Genomic DNA, 11,583 nt, shown 5'->3' with positions numbered 1-11,583 from the left:
AAAATGTGATGCTTAATGATGCCATTATGTATTTTAGCACTTACGGCTCACACTGACAGAAAGGGGCCAGTGTCGGATCCAGCACCTCCGCTTCCTATCTGTGGTAGAAATGCTTTACTACTTCCGCTTGCACCCAATTCCACTTGAGTCTGGAGCTGCCGGAGACGTGAAGTTGTCTAGTTACGTGGTGGCAGCTGTTCATGCACAAGGTGATATGTCGCCCATTTATGTTTCAGTGCTAGATTGTTTACCTGACACATTGTGTACAGTACACCAAACTACTACCACTCAGTATAGGCGATGTAACGGTAACATTGTTTCCAAATGACTCTGTCAGCCAGAACTTCAGTTTTTCGGGTGCTAAACTCAGTGAAATGGAGAGGGACCAGTGATTAATTTCTGTCTGCACCAACTGCAGGTCATTAATGTACCACACTGTGCCTCCTATTCTTGTCAAAAAAAAATTCTTGTTGTGCAAGTTTTTCTCCACCCTGGAATGTATTAAGTGCCACCGTTGTTTTTAAAGGGATGAGTGAAGTTGTACATCCCCACTGGGTGTTATTGTATTAGGCCTGTTAAATCCCGCCGGTCAGAATCCCGGCGTTCAAAATCCCGACTCCGGAATCCCGACAAGGGGGACGTGGATCGCGCCCCCCCTTGCGGGCTCGCTGCGGTCGCCACTAATTTATTCTCCCTCTATGGGTGTCGTGGACACCCACAGAGGGAGAAAGTGTCGGGATTCCGGCGTCAGGATATGAACGCCGGGATTATAACTGCATCCCTTTTTAAACCGGCATGACTTCACTATTATCCACCATACTACAACGTGTGTCTAGATAGCACCATCGGTTATTGATAAATTGAAAGTTTTGTATTTTCAGAAGAAATCAAAGCAGCTTTAGTTATAAAATGCCAAACTCCTGCAATGTGAGTTTACAGGTAAATAATTCATGGAATACCTGTATGCGGACATAACCATAAAATATAAAATCATTATTTGTCTGCCTCTTAATTATGATGGCCACAATTTGGGTTTTATTTTGGAGTATTAAAAGTAATGTCCTTTATTTATGTATTGATTTATTAAAGTGAGAAGAGGATCTAATTTTATCAGCCCAGAAAACAAGGCACGTCTCAGGCTGTGCCCCGCATGCCGCCAAATGTCTGCTCACAGAAAGAGCAGTTTTATTTGGCTTGCAGCTGCGCTTTGCTCTGAATTCGCTGTTTGGGTTTTCATCCCATAACTGAATCGATTCATTGAGGACCTTGGAAGTTCAGATGTTTCTCAGACAATAACGCTATCTATTAGATGAGCTGAAGTGTTTGCAGAGGGGTAGTGTATTCTCCCCCATACTCACCTTGTACCAAATGCACAGTATCTGCACACATCCATGGAACACTTTCAAAATGATTGACAGAAGTGAACATGGACAATTTGTATTGGTAAATATGGGCAGACTACAACTGCTCGGTTCTCATTTCATTTTGTTTTCGGTATATGCTGCTGATATCCGTCAGTATTTCTGTGGAGCAGCAATAACTTATGGGACCTGCACAAGGGGCAATTTCAGGGAATTTTCTAAGCGATCTCATTAGATCACTTAAAAAATGCCCCTACATTACTCTGTGTGTAGGGGCATAGCGATAGCGCTGCACGGCCCCGCAAGTCACTATCGCACAGCGATTAATATCAAACATGCTGGATAAATCTACTTAATCGCAGGTCAGGGCCAGTGTTCTCGCCGGAGGACACTGGCACCGACAGATCACATCGCTTCCCAGAGCTGTGTGCTGCTGAGCAGTCGTCCCGTGTGTAGACCCTTTTGAGTGACATATACCACCCATCAGTAGATGACATACTACACATTGTTGTACGTAGCAAAGCAGGGTTCATTTGAAATACAATAAACATCTTCTGTTGAATTTTGGCTAGTTATTTAAGTTGTATGTTAATAAACAAAATATAGTAGAATAGATGATAACCATTTTGGTAGTTGACTATTGTCTTTCCCTCCTGCAGACCACATCCCCACAGTCAGTACCTTACTGTTCCCATTGCCAATCCAGAGGTCAAGTTCAGAGCGCAGTGTCTCCCACTTCCAACAACCAAATCTACTGCGACATCCCTATGCAGAGGACATTCACCCCAGCTCCTACTCTGAGCAGATTTTCCACCTGGTTCCACCTCCAGGAGAGTTGGCACGGAACTTTCTGCGCAGTGAGTCTGGCAGGGCGCAGTCATCCGGTCAGAGGGAGTCCGACTACGAGATGGAATCTTCCTCGAGGGGCCACATGCGAGCAATAGACAATCCTTACACACCTCTATGACAATGCAGTTGTGTGCTGTAAATATTGAACTGACATATTTACTTTCCTACAATCACAAAAGCCTTAACACATGCTGATCAAACCAAGAATGTAATCTGTTTTTATTTTTTATTATTGCCTTATGTTGCAGGGATGAGTGAAGTTGTACATCCCCACTGGGTGTTATTGTATTAGGCCTGTTAAAGGGCCCTTCTGTCTCCTGCCTGCTAGGCCTGTACTGGTCTTGGGTGCAGTGAAGGGTTAAGTTGTTAGTAACTTATCAGCTTGTTTTTATTACTGTTTACAAAGGTAGTTGTGAACTTTTCCAGTTGCAGGAGGTGCTTGGATTAACCAGGTTCTTCCATGCTACACAAATGTTAATGATAGCAGCTGCCCCACTTCCATACATTTAGCTACATTTAAAAAAAAAAATCTAGTCTTTCTGTAACTTTTACCTGTGGGCCTGCAGTGCTGTTAGTAACAGGAGTGTTTGAGGCATATTCAATTAGCTGCATGATTACCCTACAGCTAATCGATCATGCACTGCAGAGCAAAGCTATTCAATTAATAGTTATTGGGATAAAGTGCAGTAATCTATTCATTTCATATAAAATATGGAATCAATGGGGTTCCCCTAGCATTGAAATGCAAAACCTGTATTCTAAACAAACATTTCCTCTCATCTCCTTAAGCGCGGAAAATTCCTGCCTCTAGTAATCAGCATGAGAGGTTCCCACGTCTATTTGAATCGGCCAGTGACAACAATTGGCTGTGGGATAAACACTGCGGCTAATTGAATATGCCCCTTAAGTTGTTGCTGCTTTTTTTTGCAAGAGATGACAGGTCAGCAACACCTCTATGGTGACCTAGGCAGCCCCATCTGTAATTGGTTTTTAAAGTATTAGTAAGTGTGAAATAACGCAACTGAGTAAGTGCAGAATATGACAGCTTCCACTAGGACTGACTAGGAAATTGGCTAATGGAATAGATGATTAATTAGTTCCATTTAGGATACAACAGCCATGTTATGGTGTCAGCACAGAAATCATATCCAGCTACTGAATCAAGATGAGGGATTTTATTTATGTAATTTACATCTTAAAGTGTAGCTGTGTGCACAGCCTTTGTGCCTTATAGTAATTGTGCCTTAGACTAGGGTAAGACGAGTGTTCGTGCCCTACAGTTGGTTTCTTGGTCCCATAGAGGACCAGTCATTTTTGATGATAAGCATTATGTAGTCAGGACACAGGACACGTACAGCAGTGCTTCCTTGTCACATTTTATTTAAGCAGGGCAGTTTTATATTGTGTGTACATATAGGGGGGTACTCAATCCTGGCCGCTGTTTTCATCGACATTATTAGGTCGAATGTCATTCGACCTATTGAATGTGGGCTCCCTTCTTCTGAGTAGCGGAATATATTCCACCAGTCGGAAAGTCCCGGCATTGGCAAAAACAGGCGCTGAAGTTGGAAACGGCCATGGATTTGACAAGCCAGCGGCCGTTTCCAACAATACAGATTCACCTCTGTAGGGTGGCAAACCTGTTGCAGACATGCCCAGTGGAAATAGGTACCAGGATTGAACACCCCTCTATCTGTCAAAAGACAAGTTCACATATTAAATTAAAAGTAGTTTTCTAACTTTCTCTTCTGACGCATTAATATAATTATATGACTTGATATCTGCCCTGTGCCAACAGCGGGGGGGGGGGGGGGGGCGTTGCATAGCGCAGCACTAGGCAAAGCTGTCCTCAAATCCACTCATCTGCTGGTATTACTAGCAGATGAACGGCTTTCCCGGCGATGTTGCGGGAGCGTGCAGCATCGCTCATCACCGGGGCATACACAATGGGCGGCTTTGAGCTGAAAGCCGCTCAAAATATGCTGTTTTGAGTGACTTTCAGCTCAAAGTCGCCCAGTGTGTATGGGCCTTACGTCTTCCCAATGGTCAGTACTAAATAAATCAAAGCACTATTTTATTATGTTGTAAGGATGTGGACAGACAGGGCATATGGTGCCCATACACGGAGCAATGCTGCTTTGCAAGGCGCATTCCCGCACATCACATTTTTTTTTTTTTTTAACGAAGTTGCGATGCGATCTAGTTCAAAACGCACAGAGCACATTACCCTGGGTGTGGGCACCAATAGGCTTATTATTCCCGTGCATTTATAATGCAGTATGCATGCACTAGTTTATACTTGAAAACAGCATTAAATTTAAAAAAAAACACATTTTTCTTAAAAGATTATTTTTCATACCTACAGTATATGTGCACTTTCCATCTGTTCCACGTGTTTCTAATTTGACATCGACAAAAGTATGAAAAGATTCACGGGTTTGCTTAGATGCTATTTTGTTGGAACATAAAAGGCATTGGTGTGATCCAGCTCTAAAGCAATCACTCAAACGTGTACTATATAATATGTGTGGAATGTGCATAATGTCAGTCTGCATTGTTTTAAATGCAGCATGCTGGAAGTTTTCAGCAGCGCGGTTACTTACTGGTAAACCACCTGACAGAGGCAGCACTGGAAATAGTGCTTTGCTAGGAATGCCTGCTGAGATTAGCAGCTAAAATGTATGTAGGGGTAAGGTCAGTAAAATAAGAATTCTTTATGGGATACTGTGAAGAAAGAACCACAAATTATGAATGCATAGTTGCAACATGGAAAAAATGTATACAGAAGTTATTACAACACTGCCTAAAATATTCAGACATGTCTAAAACACAATACATGAGGTTGATGGAAGTAAGTGCAATCTGTGGTCAACCAGGTCCATTCATAATAAAATAATTTAAAAAGGTTATAAAGCTAAGATGCTAATAAAGTCCAGACCAGATTTCCGCACGGATGTTTTTGTTGCCAGTCAGCTCTTCACAACCAGAGATATATACATTGTTCAAATTCCTGCTGAAAACCTGTGTTATGATAGTGAAACAATATTCCCTTCAACTATTTTCATTTTATACAAGTGTATTTTGTGTTTCTTTTTTATTTTACTGAATTCATCATCTACAGTACGTTGCAGCCATTTTGAAGATTTATGAGTAATCGAAGAATGAGGTGTTTGTTGATATCTTGCATTATAGCTCAGCACAACAAAATGGCTCTCTCCACTGTGGCTGTTGAAAAAATAATTTTAACATAGCAATCTCTATAGATAAATAGGAAGCATACTATGATTTGTCCAGAAACATGGAAGCTATTTGCTTAGTTTTCCGCGTACACTCGCCACACTATATAAAATCAACTCCATGCCGACATGGATAGTGGGGGGTATGAGCGTACTAACTATTGTGGGCGCCCAACTAACATATATAAGTACCCAAAGAAGAGGAATGTTTGTGTCCAGATCTAATTTCTGGCCAACCTGAAAAAACATTGACCCAATAATTGTGTTTGGTGCACCGGTGCCCATGCGGTTCACAATGTAGATTCAGCTGCCAATATAGGGGGTTATTCCGAATTCATTGCGAATTCCCAATCAAATCGATTATCAAATGCCTGCACATGATACTTGCCTACTCTGCCGGAAAGGCCGGATGGCTCCCGAAAACCTGCCGGCCCCCCTGAAAGGGTGGGCAAGCCCCTGGAGTCCCCCACTTTCCCTCCGCCTCCTCGTACCCTGCCTTTTAAATACCAACATTCGCGGGTGCATGTGGACGGGGCGGTGCTAAAATATGCAAATTGATGGCATTTTAGCCCGTCCCCCCCCCCCTGGGCCCGCAAATTGTGGCGGTTCTAGTGGTTGGGGGTGGGGCTTGATGATGATTTTGCCCCAGAAGCATACTGACAGTCTTCTCTCCTGTCCTCTCCCGGAGAGGAGGAAGCCCTTAAAGAACCCCTAGTGCCGGGGTGCATATTTCTTTTTTGCAGTCCTTTCCCCATAGAACATACAATTTTGCAGAAAGGGAGTGTTAAAGCTGTAGCAAAGCATACTGGGATGTGAGAGCCACAGGTTGACCAGGCCTGCCGTAAAGAATACTGGTGCCAGCTGACTTGCAGTCAGAAGGCTGTATGTGCAAACTAGTATAGGAGGCTTCCCAGTTGTATCTGCCCTCCTTTTACTGTTTTTTGCTTCTTTCTCTGTCTTTTAGCTACATTTCTTTATCCCAAAGCAAACCTATTTCTAATTTGAAGACCTGTGATATAACAAAAGCTGTTCTTTGGATGCAATATCTATTGAAGCAAACACAGCAAGGGCTATATTTATGAAGTGGTGGCTTTAAGGTGAAAATGTAAAGTGACAATAACATTTCATGAAACCACGCTGGGCTTTCCACTTGATGTTAGTGTCACTTTAAAATTTCACATCAATCCTATAGAGAAGTAGCGGTTTACAAAAGCCGCTGCTACGTGAATATAGTCCAAGATGTTTGTAATACCAGTAGTAGCACAAATGAACTCTACCTGATGACATGAATGAAAGTAATGCACACAAATACACCATCACATGGCAGAAATACATAAAACTCCTATTTCTTCCGTTGTTCTCACAACACACCATCTCTTCTTGTCTGTTGTCTTTTTTTTTTTTTTTATAACTCTTGTTGGTTTTGGCTGTAAAATGGCAATCGGAAGAGGAAGTAACCACACACATTTCTGAGAGATTTTCTTGGCAGGCCACAGTATAATATCCAGCTGTGCTAATGAAAATAGATCATTTCAAATACTAATAATCAGTCATCTCACATACATGTTCAAGCAACAGTCTGAGCAGCACGATGTACTCCAGGACTTTACCTCAATTTCATTTTGTTAACCCCTTCTGCTCTTCTGCTGTACAGCTCCAAACTTCTACAGTGTCTGTACACTAAGTTCTTTTTGCTTGGGAATCTCTGCAAGGCCTGTTTACAACTACTTTGAATTGATTTTTTTTTTTTATGCTTTCCATGTATAACATATTTCCTCTGAGCAGGAACTGTAGAATACAATAGACATAGGGGAGCATAATCCAAGCCCGTAGATCTGGGGTAGCCAACTCCAGTCATCGAGAGCTACCAACAGTTAATGTTTTCCAATTCTCCTCACAGAATCAAGTGAAGTAATTAGCTTCACCTGTGAATCTTTTAAAATGTGTCCATGAGTAATGCGTGCCCCTGTGCAGCAGCTAGGTTGTCTGTAAAATGGGAACTGTTGGTAGCTCTCAAGGACTGGAGTTGGCTACCCCTGTTGTAGAGAGAGAAAAATGAACCAATCAGCTCCTGTCATTTTTTTCAAACACGGGGGGCATTATGCAAGGAGAAGAGATAAAGTGAAAGGAGATAAAGCACCAGCCTGAACTGTGTTTGAAAATGACAGTTGGGAGTTGGGTTCGTTATCTCCTTTCTCTTTATATCCACTTTATTTCTTCTCCAGGCTTAATACATTTGCCCCATGGTGTGTAACATGCCAACTAGAAGCTGATTAGCTGGTACTTCATATGTCTCCACTTTATCTCCAAGCTTTGATAAATATCCCCAATAATTTTGCTGTGAAAAATGTTGGAAGCTGAACACTGCACTTGGAGTCTTCAATCATATAATAAGAGACAACCAATATACAAAATACAGTAGTTGCTGAATACTATGTAGGCAGACCCAGGATAGGACACCTCCATGCTGATAATGTAGTTTAAAGTTGTTTGCTTTTTCTAAATTATTTTATATTTGTCATATCTTCTCTGTCTCTGGGGAGCCTTCGGATTGTTTTCTATAAAAAAATCTGGCATGATCTCATTCTCAGTAGAGATAAGGGGGACTTATTTCCCCAGAAATGATCTCTTTAAGGAATTATTATGAAAATTCACAGTATGCACAAATGCATGACCATTCCAAGCAATTCATCCAACTACAAATATTCATTCAGTATTAACACATACAGGATACTGTATCCTTTTTACAAATCTAAAACTTACTTACATGCTTCATTGGCAATATAGCCATTTACTTGCTTAAAAAAAAAAATAAGACATAGGTGTTTGCATTCCATGATAAATATAAATGGAAGCTGTACACCATGCAGTCATGCCCTAACAACTTACAAATAACAGTTACTGAGAGATGGAGACAGAGTATATTTGTAGGCCCCATAGCAAAGCTTTGTAAGGGTCTCTTATACCACCTAATGGTGAAAAATGTATATAGCATATGTTACGTTGACAGGGAAGACGGGCCCCTCTTAGCCCTGGGCCCCATAGCAGTTGCACTCCTTGCACCTGTTGTAGTTATGCCCTTGGATGGAGATGTATTAAGGACCACTAAACCTAGAGTACAAGTTGACTATTGCCCTGAAATTATTAACATATGTAAACTTCTCAAATAGATTTGTGATCAGAAGAGGATCTGTTTCCCTTCATAAAAAATATGAAATAACATACAATTCTACATATATATGTGGCTAGTTGCACTTTTATATTAGGCAACCTATATTTTAAATGTATAAATTATTTATTAAAATGTGTAGTAAGTGAAAATAAAATACTAAAACGAAGTACTCATTAGACCATATGTGTATCCAGCAATGTTGTGCGCTGCGGGACCAAAAGTATCGGTATCAGTAAGTGCATATACACTTTCCGATGGCGGGAGTGGGGACCCTGTTGCATTCCTTAGCATGGCTCCAACTGGCAATTATCCTCGGTTATCCTCATGTACAGACAATGGAGGACATCGCTAATGACCTGTGGGAGGGCACATCAGTAACGATATAGTGCATACACACTAGACAACATGTGCAAAAATATTATCGTGCATATCGTTTAATTTATCATCTAGTGTGTATGTACTTTTAGATTTTGTAATATGTATAATACACATATTGAAGAATAATATATCAAGATATGTATATCGAGTTGCTTGGGTAAACAGGTGAAGTAGTCTTTATAGCAGCACACATGCTCCCAAACAGCAGTGCTGAAACATGGCACAAGATAAATACAGGTGCCACATGGCAGCACTGGTGCCAACCACTCCGAGTTTTTGGTGTGATCATTCAACCGCTGGAATCAAAGGGACAATCATATTAAATAGCAGATGTGTTTTCTATGTAATATTATTGCCTCTTTAAATCCAGCAGCCAAAAGATGTTGTGGCTTTGGAAAATGCCGCATAGTAAACCTACCTCTGTTTACATAAAGGATAGGAAAGAACTGAGCACATTGCAGTACAGTACATAGCAGAGGGCTAAGCAATGGTTTCTGGTTAATAGATATATACAAAGATAGACCGGCAATAGATTGACCCTAAATGGTAAACGGGAAAAGGTTGTGTTTATTGCTGGCAGGTTAAAAAGGTTGACGTAACAATGGTAAATACGCATGTGGTCGACACAAGGGGGGGTTTTTGCTTTATTTTTTAGAAAAAGTCAACTTTATTATTTACCCTTATTACCATGGACTCTGATTGATGTAGACTATGATTGGGAATATTAGCTTCTGCCGTGCGCAGTGGGAGCAGAGTGAGGCCCATTGCCCAAAGCAGGGTGTGTGAACCAAGCCCACGAGGGTACACCTTGCCACTAATTTGGCTTTAAGACATAATGACACAAAAAAATGTTGACCAATGTCATGTCGACATTTCACCATATCAACCTTTTGCTCCTGTTAACCATTTATACTACCTTTATCATGTCAACCTGTTGACCCATTGACTGTTTATCATTATCTAGTGATCCACACCCCTTTTATCCCCGCTAACGTGCCACACTGATATAGGGATAACAAAATGGAAGAAAAGAAGCAACATTTTCAGAAAGTAGCGATACACTATCAACGTCAAAGATCATAGAGCCGCATTTACCAACATTGCATTTTGGTGTAAAAAGTCAACAGTGTAGGTTTTATCAAATATATGTAAACCAAGGTTCAGGCTGCTGTCAAGGGTGATGATGAAAGTTAGGGGTAAATGTACTAAGATGGGCGTTCTGTTGAAGATGGGATGTTGCCCATAGCAACCAATTAAATTCTTATTTATTTTGCACCTTCTAAAAGATAATCTATATAATCTGATTGGTTGCTTTGGGCAACATCCTATCTAGGGATGCCAATCCCAGAGCATTTTTTAGATCCTGGAATTCGGGAATGTAATGATGAACTTTAATCCCCCCTCTCACCTCAAACCAGTTGCCTGCAGTGTACTTACAGGCAGGAGCTGGATGCTGTGATTGGCAGGAGGCTTTGCGGTGCAATGGAGAGGACCCGGGTGTGCGGCTGTCAGGAAAAAGGCAGGAGGAGGTGCACTGCAGAGGGGGACCCGGGTGTGCGGGTATTAGGAGCCGGGCCATGAGGTGCAGAGGAGAGGACCCTGGTGTGCGGCTATCGAGCCGGGCAGGAGGAGGTGTGCAGCTATCAGGAGCTGGGCCATGCGGCGCAGAGGAGAGGACCCGGGCATGCGGCTGGCAGGAGCTGAGCCATAAGTGGTGAGGTGTTAGGTAGAGGAACTGGATGGTACGGTGGAGGACAGGAGGCTGTGCAGTGATCGGCAGGCAGACTGTGCACCGCAGGGGTTAGAAGCCTCCTGGCATTAGATTTGCGCAGGCTAATCCCAGAATTGGAAAGTCCAATACCGGGATTAAAACCCGCCGATACAGATCCCGGGATTGGCCACCCTAATCCTATCTTCAATAGAAATACCATTTTAGTGTCTGGCTGTTATGGCAGAATGCACATTTAGCACATAAATGCAATCGTGTTTGAAAATACAGGAATGACCAAATTTATTAAGGTGAACATGAGGAGAAGATCTGTTTCTATAGAAATTTAAATATCCATACATTTGTTTTACAAATGTACCTAACCTGGAAGTCTGGATAATACATGTTGGAAGAGCTAGACCATATATGAAATGTACAAGAGAGGATGTATTCTCATAATGGCAAAAAAATATTGTTTTTTTTAATGCAGAGAATATGTGTACACATACCTGTAAAATGCTCTGGATATGATGAAATTCTGCCCCTTACTATATATTCCTAGCATCAAGCAGCTGTTTACTTGCTCAGATCTCTACCTGTATTTAGATACAGCACAGATGAGCAGGGATGGGGAGTGTATTGAGCCTGCAGCACATATGAGCAGGGATGGGGAGTGTATTGAGCCTGCAGCACAGATGACCAGGGATGGGGAGTTTATTGAGCATGCAGCACAGATGACCAGGGATGGGGAGTGTATTGAGCATGCAGCACAGATGTGCAGGGATGGGGAGTTTATTGAGCCTGCAGCAGGGATGGGGGGTGTATTGAGCCTGCAGCACAGATGACCAGGGATGGGGAGTGTATTGAGCCTGCAGCACA

At 42.0% G+C, this 11,583-nt stretch overlaps 1 protein-coding gene across 1 annotated transcript in view; it reads left to right on the top strand.

Annotated features, from left to right (window-relative positions):
* Nucleotides 1–8,784, top strand: part of SH2B3 (SH2B adaptor protein 3) — a 151,444-nt gene extending 142,660 nt beyond the window's left edge. Inside the window, exons 8-9 of the mRNA XM_083151417.1 lie at nt 38–209; nt 2,021–8,784. Of these exons, the coding sequence (XP_083007543.1) occupies nt 38–209; nt 2,021–2,328 (480 nt within the window). The 3' untranslated portion in view covers nt 2,329–8,784. The remainder of the gene's footprint in view (nt 1–37; nt 210–2,020) is intronic.
* Nucleotides 8,785–11,583: the final 2,799 nt, after the last annotated feature.

Source organism: Crinia signifera, chromosome 1, assembly GCF_055691185.1.
Source record: "Crinia signifera chromosome 1, ASM5569118v1, whole genome shotgun sequence".
NCBI classification, from domain to species: domain Eukaryota; kingdom Metazoa; phylum Chordata; class Amphibia; order Anura; family Myobatrachidae; genus Crinia; species Crinia signifera.
This window is presented reverse-complemented; position numbering and strand designations above follow the sequence as displayed.